This window comes from Perognathus longimembris, chromosome 10 (assembly GCF_023159225.1).
Source record: "Perognathus longimembris pacificus isolate PPM17 chromosome 10, ASM2315922v1, whole genome shotgun sequence".
NCBI lineage: Eukaryota > Metazoa > Chordata > Mammalia > Rodentia > Heteromyidae > Perognathus > Perognathus longimembris.
The window spans coordinates 8,696,096-8,716,824 of NC_063170.1; the positions used below are offsets into that span (position 1 = coordinate 8,696,096).

The 20,729-nt window shown below is 42.9% G+C and overlaps 1 protein-coding gene across 1 annotated transcript in view; it reads left to right on the forward strand.

Moving 5' to 3' along the window:
• The window catches only part of Sf3b3 (splicing factor 3b subunit 3), a 43,316-nt gene extending 23,267 nt beyond the window's left edge, over window positions 1-20,049 (forward strand). The window contains exons 12-26 of the mRNA XM_048355143.1: window positions 4,810-4,961; window positions 5,956-6,111; window positions 6,987-7,142; window positions 8,048-8,191; window positions 8,719-8,841; window positions 9,772-9,926; window positions 12,801-12,975; window positions 13,800-14,005; window positions 14,098-14,254; window positions 15,094-15,219; window positions 16,400-16,612; window positions 17,059-17,157; window positions 17,274-17,417; window positions 18,369-18,473; window positions 19,432-20,049. Coding sequence (XP_048211100.1) covers window positions 4,810-4,961; window positions 5,956-6,111; window positions 6,987-7,142; window positions 8,048-8,191; window positions 8,719-8,841; window positions 9,772-9,926; window positions 12,801-12,975; window positions 13,800-14,005; window positions 14,098-14,254; window positions 15,094-15,219; window positions 16,400-16,612; window positions 17,059-17,157; window positions 17,274-17,417; window positions 18,369-18,473; window positions 19,432-19,572 — 2,252 coding nt within the window. The 3' untranslated portion in view covers window positions 19,573-20,049. The remainder of the gene's footprint in view (window positions 1-4,809; window positions 4,962-5,955; window positions 6,112-6,986; window positions 7,143-8,047; window positions 8,192-8,718; window positions 8,842-9,771; window positions 9,927-12,800; window positions 12,976-13,799; window positions 14,006-14,097; window positions 14,255-15,093; window positions 15,220-16,399; window positions 16,613-17,058; window positions 17,158-17,273; window positions 17,418-18,368; window positions 18,474-19,431) is intronic.
• The last annotated feature ends 680 nt before the right edge of the window (window positions 20,050-20,729 follow it).

Sequence of the window (20,729 nt, forward strand, 5' to 3'; positions counted from 1 at the left end):
TAATTGGTTTAAGTGATTTCCATGTTGTGTCTGAAGAAAGAAGGTGGTTAATATTGATATGTACTTGTTGGCTCTTGATTTTATATGTCTTGAAAACCTTACCTAGACTGTTTTGATTAGAAAGATAATTTGAGATGACTTAGTATTTCCCTCTTTAACCCCCACCTCCCAGTCCTGGGGTTTGAATTCAGGCCCTGGGCACTGTCCCTGAGCTTCTTTTGCTCAAGGCTAGCACTCTACCACTTGAGCCACAGTGCTGCTTTCTGGCCTTTTCTGTTTATACGGTACTGAGGAATCGAACCCAGAGCTTCATACATGCTAGACAAGAACTCTACCACTAAGCCACATTCCTAGCCCAACCTTTTACTTTTTTGAAACAGGGTCTCATGTAGCTCAAGCTATCCTGAAACGTACCCTAGGCTGGTCTAGAGTCTCGGTTCTCTTTCCTCAGCCTGCTAAGTGCTGTGGGAACTTGTGGCCTGTTCCACAATATCTAGCTTCTTTTAACTTTTTAAATTTCTGTTTTTAAAGTTGTCAACCAGATTTAGGTTTATAGAGAAGTTATTCTTCATTTTTAGGAAGAAGGCAACATGTTCTAAGGCGTGATTCATAATAGCATCATAGATAGTAGAGCTGGAAAACTGTCTCCTCAATCCTAGCTCAATGTTCATTTTGACTGACTGGTAGTGTGCTGGTCTTGTTGGTTTCTTTTAAGATAAGTTATTTACTTGTATCCTGTAGCCTGACTATCTGACTGTGTGGTCACCATTTAGTCAGTAATTGACATAGAATCTGCCTCAAAGCAGTTGTCATCTTAAAGAAAAGATAACTGCAGTTAATTCCTTTGTAGAGTGATGATTGCCTAGTGTACACAAGGCCCAGAGTTCAATCTTCACCACCACCCATAGGTGAAAAGATGACAAGTATGCAAAACTATATTATCCAGAGTTAAATCTTCACCACCACCCATAGGTGAAAAGATGACAAATACGCAAAACTGTATTATGTGCTCTGTTGTGATTTAAGGCACAAGAATATTATCAGGAGCAGTTAGAAGATAGGTAATGAATCTGTACATATGTTTGAGAATCAGCAAAGGCTCCTTTTTGTTTTTAGTGATTGGAATGCAACATATTGTGTAACAGAAGTTGTAGTTGAACATTTTTCTTCTGTACTAAATATCAAAGCCTGGGAAAGGCTTGTATCCTTATCAATTTTATTCTGTAGGTACTATAATTTGGATAATCACCCCAAATAGGTCAGGTACTCTTTTCATTTTCTTTCCAGATATCCCATGTTACTATTGAGTGAGCATTCATTCCTCTGTCCACATATGGTGCAGTCATCAGGCAATTACTAACCTCGGCTGGTACTTGGTGATGTATACTACCAATACCAAGCCTTTTTTTCTCTTCCACAGGTGGCTGGTGAAGGTGCTGATCACCACAGGTGTGTACCTACCTGCTAGGGTCTACCGTGGGTTCTTATAGTTGTCCCAGGGAGAGGGACCCTCACAAAATACTGAGGCTGCCCTGACAGCGTCTCTCAGAGGGTGACTGCAGTGTGGGCTGCTGTGCATTACAGTGGCGCACAGCCATTCATTCATCAGCTGGGCTGAGGCCAGGATCAGCTGCTCTGCTTTCTCCTGGAGATTGTGGAAAGTAAAAGTAATTTGTTTTACTAAGCAGAAAGGACATATAGCTAGGAAACTAGTTTCCCACTTTCTTGGAGTTGTTTATTCCAGGTGTACTGATTGAACGATCAGGACCTGGAAAAAGCTTTTGACTATATTCTAGACTGCTGAAGCAGGATAAGCTCTAAGTCCTCTGAATATAAAGTAAGACTGAGATACTGGAAGCTTAGTCCTATCTGTGTGGTGGTTCATAACCCACTTGTTGAGCCTTAGATCATAAGGCAAGGGAAGCAGAAGAGTGAAGCACATCCCTTTCTTCATGTTGCTTACTTACATAGTGCTCAGATAGAAATTCTACTGAGGTGAGACCTAAATGTGTGTTCTCATACTCATACACTAAGACATTCTTATGCTTTAAAATTTTGTGTGTGTGTGTGTGTGTGTGTGGTTTTGGAGTTTGAATTCAGAGCTTTACACTTTGTAGATGGGTGCTGTACTGCTAAGCCATGCCTCTGGCTCTTTTTGTACTGGATCTTGCTTCCTACAAAGGTGCTGCTTACTTTAGTATTCCCATCACAGCTGGGATGACAACTGTATACCACCACGCCCAACTTATAACTTTCTGTGTTAAATCTATGATTTTTCTGCCTAAGGCTGGCATGGAACTGTGATCCTCCTAATCTCAGCTCCCATGAAACTAGGATAACAGGCACAGGTCATCACACCCAGCTATGAAGTGAAGTCCTTTGTGAGACTTGCAGCCCCTACAAAAAGGCATTGTGTATGTCCACAGTTTATATAATCTACCATGACTGAAACTTTGGTTCCCTGAATGCTAACTTTTAACTTACAATTTCCCTAGAACAGTGTAATCTGCCATGTCTTTGTAGCTGGAGAATAGATGTGTGCTTGGGTATTTGTTGGGTAATAAATACCATGAAGAAATTGTAATGTGAAGCAGCTTATAGGTACCAAGTTAATGCTCTCCTGATTGCTGAATTGTCTAACCAAATATGACCTTAATTTAATTTGACTCAGCATCTCTCTTTACATCTGAGCAGTCTGGGGCTTTGGTCAAAAGGATAGTATGAACCAGGGTACCACTCCCTCCTCTCTCCCCCAATTCTCTTTCATGTAAGTCGAAGTAGCATGGTGTCTCTACTTGGATATCCCTTTTCTCTCATGACTGAAAGAAGAGACAAAAATTGTCTCAAAAATTGATCACTCTGAGCCCTTTGTTGTTTAGCTATAACTTGATCTGATATAGTTTTCCAGATACTGAGTTTTAGTAATCACAGTGTTGAAATGATGCAATAATCATACAAAAGTAAGTGATGATTACATGCCAGAAATTCCCAGTTTAACATTGTGAGCTGGAGTAGAGTCCAGAAGTTTGGTGTATTGTGGAGATGAATGATCCATTTCAGGGTCAGCCATATCCTAATTAATTTTGATGGTCAATTGTGCTTAGTCTTGTAAAACCATTTTGTACAGTGTTCCCAAAGCATTTGAATATATACTGACAATTACAATATAATAAAAGCCAATTATCTTGTCCAGTGTTACTCCTTATGAATACTTGGTCTGGACCTTAGAGGACACTAATTGGTAGAGAGCTTTGGTCCTTGCTCTTTTGCCACCCTGGCACACACATGTATTAACTGAAACAAGTTTTGTCAAGCAGTCCTTTTCTTACATAGCAGTTTCCTGAGTTACATTTCTATTACAAAGAGCAGATACTACCCACCAAGTTGATTTTGTGTTTTGTTTAGGTCAGAACACTATTGTGGATGTTACCAGTAACATGTTTTTCACTTGACCCCTCCTTCTATATAGAATACTAATCTACCCCCTGGCAATGGGCAATGAGATACTTCATTAGTGATGTTGCTCTTCTATCAGTCAGAGGCAGAACAGATGATAGTCCTCTGACCATCCTAGCTTGATGCCTGGATCAGTGGCCTATAGCAAAAAAAAAAAAAAAAAAAAAAAAAAAGCTGATTCTGCTGAACTAATGTAGCTCATTTGGATAAATCAAAGCCAGAAATGTATCTTATGTGTGAGTAGCACATTAGCCCTACAGCACTGAGCTCTGACTAAACTCAGGCAACTAGTCCTACAACTACTATTGTCTTAGTATTCTCTCCACAACTGCTATTTTCCTCTTTCTACCTAATTTCTAACTAAGGGGAACAAAAAGTAAGAAAACTGCACTTCATGTGAAGTAGAAAACTTCAACTCTTAAAAAATAAACGTGATTATATTCAACACTTAGCAAGCTTTGCATCAAACTTTGTGAATATAGGGATAGAGAAACTTTTGTTGTAGAGTGGGAAATAGATGGCCTTTGACAACCCGATCTTTAGGGAAACTTCTAGAGTTGCCAGTATCTCAAATCTATGACTTCCTTGAGAACCTCATTTACTGTTTGTTTACCCAGCTACTTTTCCTTATGAAAAGCAAATCCTAATAGGGATTGCTCATGACCATTGGATAAGTTGTATTTTTAAATAGTGAAAAACTGAGAGGTCAAGGACTGATAAATATTAATGCCCCCCCCCCTTTCCTGGGTATGTGGTATTATTAAATCATTCCCAATGGGACTACAATTCCCAGTTTCAACCCTAGAATGAGTTAATCTCATGAAAGCTTAAGTAGTCTGTATTTTATTTTTTGCTAGTCCTGGGGGTTGAACTCAGGGCCTGGGCACTGTCCCTGAGTTTCTTTTTCCTCGAGGCCAGCACTCTACCACTAGGGACAGCGCCATTTCTGGCCTTTTCTGTTTATGTGGTACTGAGGAATTGAACCCAGGGCTTCATGCATACTAGGCAAGCACTCTACTGCTAGACCCCATTCTAAGCCATAGCCTGTAATCTTTGGAAGTTTACATTTTTCCCATGCCTCAGGTTTCCTTGTGTTCTCATCTCTGCAAATGTTTCAAGAAAATGCAAGTTTTCAAGGGTGTTAGAGAAAGACATTTATACTCAGTATGTTCAGCTCTTCATCTGTCGACTGTTACGACCCTCAGTTATCTTTGAATCATACTGTTGGGTGTGTGTATGTGTTTTTACTACACACAGAAGTACCTTGGAAGATTTCTAAAAACTTAGTAACTCGTTTGGCTTTGTAATTATGATGAATTCTTCACTAACCGACTCCATTCTTTGCTTTTTCAGATGAATTTGATGCCTACATTATTGTTTCTTTCGTGAATGCCACCCTTGTACTTTCTATTGGAGAGACTGTGGAAGAAGTGACTGACTCTGGGTTCCTGGGCACCACCCCAACTTTGTCTTGCTCCTTGTTAGGAGATGATGCCTTGGTGCAGGTGAGGATTCGCAGAACTTGCATGTGGCATGCTTAGCTTGCATTCTCCTTTGCACTACTAGTTTTATACTTGTTTATACCTCTCCGCCTTTACTTTCCAGACAGATTGGTAAAAGGTACATGCTATTATTACACATCAACAGAAAATTGCACTAAGAATTAAGTCTTTTAACTTTTTGCCAACTTAGCTACTTGGGGAATTTGGAAGTGTAAAATTCTGGCTGAGCAAGAGGATGTGCTGCTGATGTTAATTATTTTGTAGGGGCTGTTTGGTTTGGCTTCTCTGTATCTATTGACTGCCCTTTTGAGCAAAATGAAGGTGTTTTTATTAAAAAAAAATTCTGGCTGAGCTTGCTACTGTACCTGCAATGTCAAATATTTTTGTGGGAGATGCTGTTACTGTAGTTTGAACTCGGGGCCTTGAGTCTCCTTGGCTTTCTTAACCACACTATTGAGTCATGCCTCCAGCCCAGCATTTTACTGGTTACTTTGGAGATAGGGTTTTCCATACTTTTTATCTGGGCTACCTTTACCTTGATTCACTTGGTCTCAGCCTCCTGAATAGCTAGGATACCTGCTGAGTATGTTATGTATTTTGTATGCATTTTGTCAGGGAACTTTGAACTCTCTTGCAGTGAACATTGTAAAACATAAACTTAAAAAAAAAAAAAGACCATGTTCAGAATGGCATAAGTGGTAGAGTGCTCGCCTAGCACGCAAGAAGCCCTGGGTTCGATTGCTCAGTACCACATAAGGAGAAAAAGCTGAAAGTGGTGCTGTAGGTCAAGTGGTAGAGCACTAGCCTTGAGCAAAAGAAAAAGAAGCTCAGGGACAGTGCCCAAGCCCTGAGTTCAAGTTCCAGGACTGAACAAAAAAAAATTTTGACTTTGTCTAAGGCCTACTATCTCAAGTTGATGCCTCAGGTTTAGTGGTGTGAGGATTATCCTGAGTGATGAAATCAAATCACTAAGATCAAGTCTCCTTTTGTTGCCTAGGTGTATCCAGATGGCATTCGGCACATACGAGCAGACAAGAGAGTCAATGAGTGGAAGACTCCTGGGAAGAAAACCATTGTGAAATGTGCAGTGAACCAGCGACAAGTGGTGATCGCTCTGACAGGAGGAGAGCTGGTCTATTTTGAGATGGATCCCGTATGGTTTCTTTTATTTTCATTCCATTTGTTTGTTTTGAAGTATTGAGGCCCTGTGTAGGCCTTAGGGTAGGGTCCAGAATAAAGATGGGAGTTGTCATTCAAGCATCTGGAATATATGCATAAGAAAAAGAATAGGGGACTAGAAGTGCCTACTGGCCAATCTAGCCCTTTTCAGAGGGGAAAACTAAGTCTGCTTCTAATTGGAGTTGTGAGATCCCCCTGAGCAGTGAAACATTTCTCCCTCTGAACTTCATCTACTTTTCCCAAGATATTTGGCTTATGTTTATTTTAAGCTATCTAAATCAAGTTCACATTTTTTGTATTGAATATGGACTGGTATTGTAAATTATTTGCTATCAAAAAGTCTACTGTGGGGTCTGGGAATATGGCCTAGTGGAAAGTGTGCTTGCCTCATATACATGTAGCTTGAACTCAGGGCCTGAGCACTGTCCCTGGCTTCTTTTTGCTCAAGGCTAGCACTCTACCATTTGAGCTACAGTGCCACTTCCAGCTTTTTCTGTTTATGTGGTCCTGAGGAATCAAACCTAGGATTTGGAGAGCACTTTACCACTAGGCCATATTCCCAGCCCGAGACTTCTTTGTTTTTAATCATCATAGTTGAATTCTCTTTCACTCAAAATATAAGTAGATTTATCTAAGTACATTTCTAATTTCTGAGAACTAGATTGGCTCTGAAAATTCTTGATTTTGTCACTTGGAGACATTAATTTTGTTTGTGGTTAACTTGTTTTGGGACCACAGATAGAAAAATTCTTAGATTTTGACTATTAGAAGAGGAAACAAAGAAACCTAAGCCTTCTTCCTCCCTGGGCTCAGGTCTGGAGGACTCATTTCCTTTCTTCCCTTCTACAGTCAGGACAGTTGAATGAGTACACAGAGCGGAAGGAGATGTCAGCAGATGTGGTGTGCATGAGTCTGGCCAATGTGCCTCCTGGAGAGCAGCGGTCTCGCTTCCTGGCTGTGGGTCTGGTGGACAACACTGTCAGAATCATCTCCCTGGATCCTTCAGTGAGTGATGCCCTCAACTTCAGATCTGATCCCAAAACCTGTTGCTTTTGCTTCATTTCTTTTTTTTTTTCCTTTTTCTTTTTTGGTTTGTGGTCCTGGTAACTGAACCTAGGCAAGTGCTCTACACCACTGCTGAGCTGTGTAGCTGCTGCTACTCTCAAGGCAGCATACCCTAGGAGTCTTAGGCTGTGGTTTAAGGGTGTTGATCTGAGATTACTAGTATTTCTTTGGCATAAGCCTTGAATCCTTTATGCACTTTCCCAAAAAACCCCAAAACCTTGAGATTTTTTTGTTGTTAGTCATGAGGCTTGGACTCAGTCTGGATGCTGACCACTTTGAGCTACATCTCCATTTTGAAGATAACAGTCTCACTGACTTTTCCTGTCCCTGCTAGCTTTGGACTACAAACCTCAGATCTCATCCTCCTGAGTAGCTAGGATTGCAGATGTGAGCCACCAGCGCTCCCCACTTCTTGAGACTATTTTTATGTAAATGGAATTTGACTTTCTCTAGGGACTTAATAGCTTAAGAGGATATATCCTTTGCTTATTTACTTTTATCACTATCAACTTTGACAAAAAGAGGAATGGAAATTCCTCCCCAAGTTACTCTGAGATTTTGTTTAATAGTTTCTTACCCTCTGGCAACTCATCCTCAAGTGTGTAGTAGTACATGCTTATGTACCCTGTGCTCAGAATGTTGAAGCAGCAGAATTGCAGGTTCGAGACCTACAAAGAGGAGACAATGTCTCAACAAAACCCCACATACTTCTAAGGTTTTTCTTGCCCACAAGAAAGTTGTTCCTTTGATTACTAGCCTTTGTGTATGTTGTTTTCCAAAGTCGACATTTCCTGTGATTTTGTTTTATTCTATGCTATATTTTCTTCTCTTATTCTTCCACCCAGGACTGTTTGCAGCCTCTGAGCATGCAGGCTCTCCCAGCCCAACCTGAGTCCTTGTGTATCGTGGAAATGGGTGGAACCGAGAAGCAGGATGAACTGGGTGAAAGAGGTTCCATTGGTTTCTTGTATCTGAACATTGGGCTGCAGGTAAGAGTTCCAGAAGTTTGTATGTTCCCATTGTATCCAGCCTTCTGCAGATTTCACATGCTCCTTTATCTAATTACTAGAATTTTTTGTGTTCATAGTTTCAGATAACCACTTAGGAAAATAGTGCTGCTGTGGGTTCACTTCATTACAGCAAAGCAGTTTTTATACCTAATTACATTCTTGCCTTGGCCTTGGATTGGTCATTTCTCTTAGGAGCCTTTTCATTTTAGAGGAAATGGTGTTTAAAAAACCATGGTCAAAGAGGCTTGGATTCTTCAACTGCGGATCTATATTAAAGTTATAAAGAAGAATTTATCATAATACAGTTTTTAAAATTTGCAAGATGCATTGTGAAAAAGAAGTGTTTTTCACTTGGTAGATGTTTAGTAACCATATGAATGAGTGAATGAGGAAATGAATGGATAGATGATTGCTAGGGTGTTTTAAAAAACTACCAAGTCATTTTCTGTATTGTAGGTGATTACTTGCATCTTGAATGTTTCACCTATTCCTTTCCTTTTGATTAGAACGGTGTGCTGCTGAGAACTGTCCTAGATCCTGTCACTGGGGACTTGTCTGACACCCGCACTAGGTACCTAGGATCTCGTCCTGTGAAGCTCTTCCGGGTCCGAATGCAAGGACAGGAGGCAGTAAGTGATCTAAGGGGGCAAGCGGCACATTTGAATGTAAAATGACTTTAAGAGTATTGGCATTTTCTTTATACTGAGCAAATATGGCTGAGGATAGCTAAGACCTTCTTCCACCCAGGGCACCCTAGCCATGAGTAAACCAGCCAGGTTTATCGCAGGCTCCTAGTAGATAAGAATATTAGTGTCACTGGGTACTGTGCTAATTCTTTTTTTTTGGCCAGTCCTGGGCCTTGGCCTCAGGGTCTGAGCACTGTCCCTGGCTTCCTTTTTTTTTGCTCAAGGCTAGCACTCTGCCACTTGAGTCATAGCGCCACTTCTGGCCATTTTCTGTATATGTGGTGCTGGGGAATCGAACCCAGGGCTTCAAGTGTACGAGGCAAGCGCTCTTGCCACTAGGCCATATCCCCAGCCCACTGTGCTAATTCTTAAATCTTACTTTGTTTAATTCTTACAGCTGTTCAGCCTTGGGATAGTTATTCCTATTTTACGTATATACAAGAAACAGACTCAGATAAAAGGGAGTGATTAGCAGCGATTTTAGAATACACTGAGCCATACTGCTTCTTCTCTAGACTTCTTTTGCCTGTGATGGCTTTCTTTTGGGGTGGGGGTACCTGTCTTAGAGCTTGAACTCAGGCTTGCTCAAGGCTTGCATTTTACCACTTGAGCCACAACTCCACTTGTTGCTTTTTTGAGTAGTTTGTTAGAGATAAGAGTCTTGCAGAGTTTCCTGCCTAGACTGGCTTTGAGCTGTGATCCTCAAATCTCTGCCTCCTGAGTAGCTAAGATTATAGCCTGAGCCCCGGTGGTACCAAACACAATGGCTTTTTAGATTTCTATATTCTGTGGACTGAAATTGGTTTAGGATATTTGGTCATCCTATCATGTTTGAGCTTTTCCCATTTATTAGATGTGTTCTTCTCTCTTTAGGTATTGGCTATGTCAAGCCGTTCATGGTTGAGCTATTCATATCAATCTCGCTTTCATCTTACACCCCTGTCTTACGAGACCTTGGAGTTTGCATCTGGCTTTGCCTCTGAACAATGTCCTGAAGGCATTGTAGCCATTTCTACCAATACCTTGAGGTGAGTGACTCCTGTGTTTTGAGCCCAGTAGGAAGCACTTCTGCCAGGGGCACAGCCTGTGGTTCTGCTAGTTGTAGAGAGAGACATGTTAGAAGAAATAGCCAGCTCTTCATGATTAGACTTGTGTGTTGCAGATGGAACCTTTGTTTGGCTCAGGCTTTAAAAACCTTTGATGAGGGCTGGGGATATAGCCTAGTGGCAAGAGCGCCTGCCTCGGATACACGAGGCCCTAGGTTCGATTCCCCAGCACCACATATACAGAAAAACGGCCAGAAGCGGCGCTGTGGCTCAAGAGGCGGAGTGCTAGCCTTGAGCGGGAAGAAGCCAGGGACAGTGCTCAGGCCCTGAGTCCAAGGCCCAGGACTGGCCAAAAAAAAAAAAAAAAAACCTTTGATGAGTCCAAGCCCCAGGACTGGCAAAAGAAGGTGGGGCGGGACAGATTTTGCTGGGAATATGGCACTTGTCCCCATACACTTCCATTGCCCTATCATTCCTTGAAAAGTACAATGTTATCCACATTTGTTAAAATAGGGGCACATGTTTCCAGTGACACTCAACACTGATGTCAGGTAATTCTCAGATGTACAAAGGCTACCATCAAGAAATTTCTAAGGCCAAGTTTTTAATACTTAGTGGTACAGACCAGTCTTGAGAGTTCAGAGTTTTTATTTTCCCAGTATCTTTGTTTGTTTTATGTTTAAGTGCCAAAATTGGTGCACTTACTATTTGAACCAACTGTTTCTATTTTTTGATTGCTTGAACATTTGTGTGTGAATTTTTGTGTGGATATAAGTTTTCATTTTCCTTGAAATGTACTTGTTCTTAAGAATGGAACTGATAGATCATATTTAACTTTTGAAGGGGGATACTGTAGTGGATTTTCAACTCAGAGTTAGACAGGGCTCTGTCATTTGTCACTCTGCTTATTTTTTTCACATAGGGTCTCATGTTTCTGCTTGAGGCCAGCCTTTAATCTTCTTTACCTTTGGCCTCCTACACAGCTGGGACCACCAGTAAACACGTCCATGCCTGGCTGTTTTTTGTGGTAGGATTGTGTAGCAGAGCAAAACTGTTGGTTTATATAATGAGTCAGGGAACAAAGGAATGAAGTCAAATCCCATAGTGCCCTTTGAGGGCATACCCCCAGTGACATAATGACCTCTCACTAGGCCCTACCTCTTGAAGATTCCACTACCTTCCACTATTACCATCCTGAGAACCAGTCTGGTGACACAGACATTTTGAGGAACATTCAGTATAGTAAATTCTAAATGTTCTTTATATATTCCAGATTCAAAGCTTCCTAACAAATTATTTGAGTGATTTCCCCTGAGTGATTTTTTTTTTTTTCAATCCCCCCGCAAAATGGCATGGGGCTTGAACTCATGGCCTGGGCTCTTGTCACTGAGAACCTCTGTGTTCCAGGTTAGTGTTCTACTAGTTGAGCCACAGTACCACCTCTGGTTTTTTTCTTTGCCAGTCCTGGGCCTTGGACTCAGGGCCTGAGCAATGTCCATGGCTAGCACTCTGCCACTTGAGCCACAGCGCCACTTATGGCCATTTTCTGTATATGTGGTGCTGGGGAATCGAACCCAAGGCTTCAAGTATACAAGGCAAGTGCTCTTGCCACTAGGCCATATCCCCAGCCCTTTTTTTTAACTTCTTGATGGTAGCCTTTGTACATCTGAGAATTACCGGACATCAGTGTTGAGTGTCACTGGAAACATGTGCCCCTATTTTAACAAATGTGGATAGCATTGTACTTTTCAAGGAATGACAGGGCAATGGAAGTGTGTGGGGACAAGTGCTCTTTGTTATATTATATACCTATTTTGTCTAAGTGACAGGTTTTTTATTTTTAACTAGTTTTATTACTCAGATGTTAGTAAATTACTTGAATTAGTGTCTCCAAATAAAGGGACATGTTAATTATTACTCAAACTTGGAAATCTACAAGAATGGGACCATCATCAATCTTTTTTTTTTTTTTTTTTTTTTTTGGCCAGTCCTAAGCCGTGAACTCAGGGCCTGAGCACTGTCCCTGGCTTCTTTTTTGCTCAAGGCTAGCACTCTGCCACTTGAGCCACAGCGCCCCTTCTGGCCTTTTTCTGTATATGTGGTGCTGGGGAATTGAACCCAGGGCTTCATGTATAGGAGCCAAGCACTCTTGCGACTAGGCCATATCTCCAGCCCAACATCATCAATCTTGTGTGCCAGAATTTTTCTTTTTTCCCCCAGTATTGAATTTTGAACTTGGCATCCTGCTTGCTAGGCAGTTGGCTCTACTACTTGAGGCCCCCCCCCCCCTTTTTTTCTCTAGTTATTTTTGAGATAGGGTTGGTCCCATCCCATTCCCTCCCTTCTAAGAGTTTTTGGATTCTGATTAGTTTGGCTTAATTGTGCATCTCTGTTCTGTTGGGGAGAACTTTGTAGGTCTCCTACTTGCCAACTCTTGCACTGTAGTTGAGATGAATTTTATTTACGAGGGCATCCACTTTATTTCATGTAACACATTCAGCATATTGTAAGGCTTCACAGCAAATTTTGAATTCTCTTTATTTTAGGATTTGTTAGTAATAAGAGGAAACTTTATTGTCACATAATGTATCATTGGAATTATAAAATTGCTTTGATGATCATAATACATGTTTCACTGGTAAATATACCAGAATTTCTCTGGTGGTACATGTTGAAGGGGAAGGCCTTTTTGGATCTCCTGTCTCCTGTACAGCTTAGATGGCTTTTGTGTTGTATTGATTTATACTTGTAACACCAATCTGTAGGGACTGTGATTTCTGTCACTGCTTGTGGTCCATTTCACCAATTTCTAGGATCCGAGTGAGTGACCTGTTAACACATGTGTTTTTATCACAGGATTTTGGCATTGGAGAAGCTAGGTGCTGTCTTCAATCAAGTGGCCTTCCCGTTGCAGTACACACCCAGGAAATTTGTCATCCATCCTGAAAGTAACAACCTCATAATCATTGAGACAGACCACAATGCCTATACTGAGGCCACAAAAGCTCAGAGAAAGCAGCAGATGGCAGAGGTAAGTCTGATCTCAAGGGATTCGGTGAAAGTGTGTGCACATAAACTTCTATAGAAAAGTTTAGACCTACATAATGGTTGGTTGTATTCATTTTTCTCCCCTTGGACAGTAATGGGGTTTGAATTCAGGGTCTTATGCTTGTTAGACAGATATTCATGCCTCCAGCCCCTTTTTACCCTGATCCAAGAAGACCTGAAGCCTGGACTATATTCTGTCTATTTTAGGCCTCTTCATATAGCTGGTATGGCAAAGGGTGCCGCTGCATCCAGCTTCGTTCATTGAGACAGGCTTGTAGACTTTCCTGCTTGGGTTGAGTTGTCCTGGAATTTTGATCTTCCCAGCTCAGCCTCCTACATAGTTTTTAAATGACAGCCATGTACCACCATGCCTAACTGTGGATTGAGAAAGGGTCTCAAGGACTTTTCAGTTCGGGCTGGCCTTGAACCACAATCCTTCTTAGCCTCCCAAGTAGCTAACAATAGCGGTATGAACCACCATTACCTGGCTAATTTGTAACTTTGGTGGGTGGGGGGATCGATGGTGGGGCTTGAACTCAGGGCTGAGTATTGTCCCTTGAGCCTCTTTGTGCTCAGAGTTAGTACTCTACCACTTTGAGCCACAACTCCACTTCTAGTTTTTGGGTGGTTAATTGGAGAGAAGAGTTTTATGGACTTTACTGCCTGGCCTAGCTTTAAACCATGATCCTCAGGTCTGTCTCCTGAGTAGCTAGGATTATATACTTTAGCCATCAGCACCTGGCTGGACTTCATTACTTACCCACTTCTTATCTTTGAACACTGGTTGTTCTTGCTCTTTGGCTATAGGAAATGGTGGAAGCAGCAGGGGAAGATGAGAGGGAGCTGGCTGCAGAGATGGCAGCAGCATTTCTCAATGAAAACCTTCCTGAGTCCATTTTTGGAGCTCCCAAGGCTGGCAATGGGCAGTGGGCCTCTGTGATCCGAGTGATGAATCCTATTCAGGGGAACACACTGGACCTTGTTCAGCTGGAGCAAAATGAGGCCGCTTTTAGGTAAGAAGCCCAGGACAGCCCAAGGCTTGGTACATGGAAAGGAGTTCTTTGAGTTTTGGCTAATACTTGGCTCTTGCTTTTTCTGTTTGTAGTGTGGCTGTGTGCAGGTTCTCCAACACTGGTGAAGACTGGTATGTGCTGGTGGGCGTGGCCAAGGACCTGATTCTGAATCCTCGATCTGTGGCAGGGGGCTTTGTGTATACATACAAGCTTGTGAACAATGGGGAAAAACTAGAGTTTTTGCATAAGGTAGGAACCAGTTAGTGACTCCTGGATTGAATTTATGGGTCAGGGGTTTGGGGTTCTGAATAGCTCATTGATTTCAAGCCATCTTGGGTTAGCACATGGAACACGCTGGGACCTTCATGCTTGCGGTGCTGTAGTACTTGAGGCCCACAGGAGCACACCCTGAATGAGCCCCTTGTTTACTGTCTTACTTAAACTGGCAGTAATTCAGGGCCAGAATTTAGTAGCTTTGAAAATTGAGTATTCTTAACTGGGCACCTGTGGCTCATGCCTGTAATCTTATCTACTCAAGAGGCTGAGATCTGAGGATAGTAGTGTGAAGCCAGTCTGGGAAGAAAGTCCATGAAACTCTTGTGTCCAGTAAATTACTCAGAAAAGGCCAGAAGTAGAACTGTGGCTCACGTGGTAGAGCACTAGCCTTGAGCACAAAGAGGCTCAAGGACAGCACTCAGTTCCTGAGTTCAAGTCCCAGGACCAGCAGAAAAAAATGAATAGGCTCTGATAGTAGTGATGGTTGTATAATAATGAAGGTACTTAATGCCAACTAGTAGATTTTGTTATTGTATTAGAATAATAATTCATGCTCTCCCCTTTACATTAATAGTACATATGAGTGCTTCAGCTTTACCATAGGAGGAATGAATTCTGAGAAATGATTGCTTCACAGATACATCTTTATGTTAAACTCAATTGGACTGTTGAATGTGTGGTTTATTTGGAGTAGCAGAAGAGGGTCACTTGCTCTGCCTTCTTGACAAGAGCCTGTAGAAAGGCAGTTCCGGGTTGAGGGGTGGGACTAGCATGCAAGTTCTGGTAGCTGCATGACCTACCTTTCCTCTCAGACGCCAGTGGAGGAAGTGCCTGCTGCCATCGCCCCATTCCAGGGAAGAGTGCTGATTGGTGTGGGAAAGCTTCTGCGAGTCTATGACCTGGGGAAGAAGAAACTACTCCGAAAGTGTGAGAATAAGGTAAATGTGCTAGTGTGGGTGCTAGGACCTACCTACCTAAGGAGGAAGAAGTGAACTTAAGGCAACGGAGCATGTTCTTTGTTAACCCCTTGTTGTATTCTCTCCACTTGGAGCCTCAGAATTTGAGTCTTGAGAAAAACAGGAATCCATGATGTCATTTCTTGGTTTCTAGAACTATTTTGCTAGTCTACTAGATTTAACTGCCAAGAGTTAAGCATATAGTTCAACTATTAAAAACTGTCACACTAGTGACTCACGCCTGAAATGCTAGCACGTGGGAGGTTGACAGAAGGGTCACAGTACGAGATCAGCTAGAGACCCCTTGTCAGTGCCGGGTACATTGGTGTGTGCCATCACTAAGCTGTGTGGCAGGCAGAGATTGGAGGTATTGAGGTTTCAGGCCAGCCCAGCCCAGGCAGAAAAGTCTATGAGACTTCATCTCGACAATCAGAAGCTGAGCGTGGTAGCATGAGCCAGTTATCCAGCAACTACAGGAAGCCTAGAATAGCAAATTGCAGTTTAATCTTCCAACACAAAGCAAGACCCCATCTTAAAAGTAACCAGTGGAGCTGGGAATGTGGATTCGCGGTAGAGTGCTTGCCTAGCATGCATGAAGCCCTGGGTTCAATTCCTCAGCACCACATAAACAAAAAGCCAGAAGTGGCGCTGTGGCTCAAGTGGTAGAGTGCTAGCCTTGAGCAAAAAGAAGCCAGGGACAGTGCTCAGTCTCATTGCCTACGTACGAAACTGTAAACCCTCTGTACTTCACTTTGATAATAAATAAACAAATAAAAGTAACCAGTGAAAAACAGGTCTGGAAACATGGATCCATGCTAGCAAGCTCCAAGCCTATGAGTTCAAACCTTAGTACCACCAAAAAAAAAAAAAAAAAAAAAGCCCTGTTCCTACCATGGGTGGTAAAACATATAAGCTCAGCATTAAAGGACAATTGAGGATTAGAAGTTCAAAGCCACCCTTAGTTACTCAATGGGTTCCATGCCCCTCTGGACCAAGAGACTTTCAGAATGAACAAAAAAAAATACCTAGTTTCTCTTCTCACACAGGTATTGCATATTGCTGTTCTTTCACGTGTTATTCTACAGATCTGATGTTTCAAGGAAAAATGAACTCGCTTTGGGTTCTAAATTCCCAGATAACACTATTTCTTTTTTTTCCCTAGCATATTGCTAATTACATATCTGGGATCCAGACTATTGGACACAGGGTAATTGTGTCTGATGTCCAAGAAAGTTTCATCTGGGTTCGTTACAAACGTAATGAAAACCAGCTCATTATCTTTGCTGATGACACCTACCCCCGCTGGGTCACTACAGCTAGTCTCCTCGACTATGACACTGTGGCTGGGGCAGACAAGTTTGGCAACATTTGTGTGGTGAGTTGATGCTGTCGTCTTGGGGTTGCAGTGATATGTGGGAAAGTTGGCTCTGTTGGTGGTGGTGGTTCAGCCCAGAGTCCCGATAGTGGTCTTTAATATGTAAAGTTAAGATGAATATAAAATTTAATTCTTGGTTTTTCAAGCTTTCCTCCCAATCTTCTGGTTACCCTATACCTTCCTCTCCCTTTGCCGTTTTCCCAGTCGTTAGTAATGATGAATATATTCTTGTCTGTGATGTGTGGTGTTTTTGCTCTGGGCAATGTTGAGCTTGTGGCTTGGTTCTCTTGGGTTTGTTGCTCCTGAGACGTCTGTTCCCAGAGCAGATGCAAGTGCCTCGCAAGCCTTGGTCTACATATTACCCCTAGACTTGCTTGCAGGATCTGGGGCAAGCACTGATTGATGATCCAGGATCCATTGCTGTGATTTATGTCCCTTTCTTTTAGGTGAGGCTTCCACCTAACACCAATGATGAAGTCGATGAAGATCCCACAGGAAACAAAGCCCTGTGGGACCGGGGCTTGCTCAATGGTGCCTCACAGAAGGTAAGATTGTAGCATGGGCCCAAAGGGATGGCATGCTCAGTACCTTTTTTTGTGCTTGTTCAGGGACTTGAACTCGGGGCCTAGGCATTTTTCTAAAGACTGTTTTCACCTTGCAGGCAGAGGTGATCATGAACTACCATGTTGGGGAGACTGTGCTGTCACTACAGAAGACCACTTTGATCCCAGGAGGCTCAGAATCGCTCGTTTATACCACCTTATCAGGTGGAATTGGCATCCTGGTCCCATTCACGTCCCATGAGGTGAGAGTACCCACATTGCTCTGGCCTTGCTTGGCCTTCTTAGGGTTCTTAGTGATGAATATGCCTTAGAGAGCATTTTTCCTTACTTGCAATTAGGAATGTTGTAGGTATTTTGAAACTGAACAGTTAAAAGTTTTGGGGGAAGCTGGGTGCCAGTGGCTCACACTTGTAATCCTAGCTACTCAGGAGGCGGAGATCGGAGCATTGTGATTCAAAGCCAGCCCAGACAGGAAAATCTCTGAGACTAACCACCAAACTAATCATCACCAACCACCAAAAAGCCAGAAGTGCCTTGAGCAGAAAACCTCAGGGACAGTGCCCAGGCCCTGAGTTCAAGCCCTAGGACTGGTGTACATTTACATTCTCATTCTCTCTGCGCCCCCCCCCCCCTTTCCTTTCTCCATATCTCTTTCCCCTTGGGGGGAGAGAGGAATCCTGATCCCCCCAGGAAGGTCATTCATTTGATGCTGTACCAGTTCTGGCCCAAAGCCCAGGAACAGAATTCCACAGACCAGGAATAACAAGATGCTGTCCTCTGGGATATCAGTTTTAGAACTGGTTAAGAGGATTGTAACATTCCAAAAGCAATCTGTGATCAGGAATCTGACCTCCTAGGCTACTCTTTGCAAATAACATTCTCTTGAACTATATATATAATATGGTAAGGTCTTTTTGCAGCCATCCTGTTGTAGAAAAAAAGATTTGACTATCAGACAAGTGATTCTTTACCATCTGTTTGCTTGGTAAAATCAGTTGTTTGGAGCTACAAACAGTGGCATATACTATGATCCCAGTATTCAGGAGGCTGACAAGAGTAATGAGAGTTCAAGGACAGTCCACCCTTCATAAAAAGACACCCTCCCCCCAAAGATAAAAGGATCAGGGGCTACCTTGAACCCATTCACTAGTTGGAATCACTTTTTACTCAGAGGCGCATTGTTTCTTCCACAGGACCATGACTTCTTTCAACATGTAGAAATGCACCTTCGGTCTGAGCATCCTCCTCTTTGTGGGCGGGATCACCTCAGTTTTCGCTCCTATTACTTCCCTGTTAAGGTAGGCTGGGGAATCTGGATTGAAAGGAGAATCATCTGCCTCCTACTCAATAGGCTTCTTCTCTGGGGGTCCCTGTTTCTTAGAAGTCAGAACCATTCTCACTGGGCATAGTAGCCCCTGCCTGTAATCCTGGGACTTAGGAGGCTACGTAGTAAGACTCCATCTAAAAAACTCAAAAGTGGGGGCTGGGGATATGGCCTAGTGGCAAGAGTGCTTGCCTCGAATATATGAAGCCCCAGGTTCAATTCCCCAGCACCGCATATACAGAAAACAGCCAGAGCTGGGAATATGGCCTAGTGGCAAGAGTGCTCGCCTCATATACATGAAGCTCAGTGTTCAATTCTCCAGCACCACATGTATAGAAAACAGCCAGAAGTGGCGCTGTGGCTCAAGTGGCAGAGTGCTAGCCTTGAGCAAAAGGAAGCCAGGGACAGTGTTCAGGCCCAGGACTGGCAAAAACAAAACAAAACAAAAGCCCTCAAAAGTCTAGGGCTGGAGGTATGGCTTAAGGGGTAGAATGTCTGCTTAACAAGCATGAGTCCTGAGTTCAAACCCCAATATTCCCAATAAATACACCCCAGGTTGGGGTGTTAGTCACTGTCTTTCTCTGGTAAGTGCACTTGCCTAGCAAGTACAAACCTCATCAAAAAAAGAAAAAGTCTGAATAGTCCTGAGCGAATGAACATGAAGATTAATTGAGGCTGTGTTGGGGACATGTGATTTATGTGGCTAGTGATAGTCCTCTCCCCAAAGAGAAGTCTGTGACCAAGTTAACTCTGTTTTGCAAGTCTGAACTCCACCACCTGCTTGTGTTCACGGAATATACTTGTGGCCCTACAAGTGGAGTCAGGTTTGTGAAGGACCAGTAGGCCAGCCACCCTTTCCACCAACTGCTGCTTTAGTGGTGCCCATTTCTTTGCCTGTCTAATTTAGTCTTCCTCTGGCTTCTCTGTTTCAGAATGTGATTGATGGAGACCTCTGTGAGCAGTTCAACTCCATGGAGCCAAATAAGCAAAAGAATGTCTCTGAAGAACTGGACCGAACCCCTCCAGAAGTGTCCAAGAAGCTGGAGGATATCCGGACCCGTTACGCTTTCTGAGCCTTCCTTTACCTATGGGCCTCACCAGAGGCTCTGGTTTATTTTTTTCACCATTATCACCACCTGATTTCTGCCATATAACAGGAGAAATGTGACTGGATAATTAAGACTGCAATATTAAAGCCAATAGCTCTTTCTCCCCAACTCTTCCCTTGGAGTGACTCGTTCCCCCAAAACTGGCACTGAGGTGTGCTCGTTTTTTTTTTTTTTTTTTTTTTTTAGCCTACTACATAACACATTGCCACGGGCTCTAGTGTACAATATGCATGTTGCTGCATTTGTATCTGTGGCCCTTGTCTACTTTTGTATACACCCTTAAATTTTAACTGGTTTTTCCTGTAAATAAAGTTTTGTACAATGTTCCTTTGTGGGAGGTGGGGAGGCAAGCGATAGAGGGGCCAGGTCCGATGCATTGTGACTCCTGAATTCTGCCACTCTTAACCTACCCAAAATTACAAATCGTTTTTAAGTGGTCAAGCCTGTGTGCCTTTTCTGGGGATCAGGATTAAATGGGAGAATTGAGGCCTGAACTGGAAGAACTGAGTTTGCGCCTTCATTCGTTACCTGCTTGGACATGCATGCGATGGCCGTGGCCCTCTTCTTCTGTCTCCATGGAGGTTTCTTTGACCATTTTTGTTGTTGTTGTTATTGTTGTGCAGATGAGATGCAGACTTACTAACCATGTGGGTGTCCACCCCTCTTTCCATTGGATTGAGGAAGGCTCCCCCGCCTGCCTCATCCCAGCTCGAATCTACTCCAAAATCTTGGAATGTTCTTTTTTCTTTCACAGCTCCATAATAGCCCCTTGGCCCTGTGACTGCTGGGAGGTGTCTAAATACAGAGAAACCCCGATGCTAGCCTTCCCTGAGGTGCAGTCCATGTATGTGTGCCCTGTTGGGAGATGTAACCAAGAGTGTAGCATGGGGGGTGTTTATAAGCACACATTTGGGGCAGGTTCCAGACGGCCTTGGGGATATAAGGAAGGAACACTGAGCCTATTGGCCTGGCCAGTAGTGGCCCGGAATTCCAGCCCACGCTTGGAAATTTCTCCTCCTGCCTGGCTGTGTGGGAAGCCCTAACCTTCTAGGCATTCCTTCAGCACATTTGAACTTAGGAGAAGCAAAATGAAAAACTAAGTTGGCTCATTGCTGCTGTCA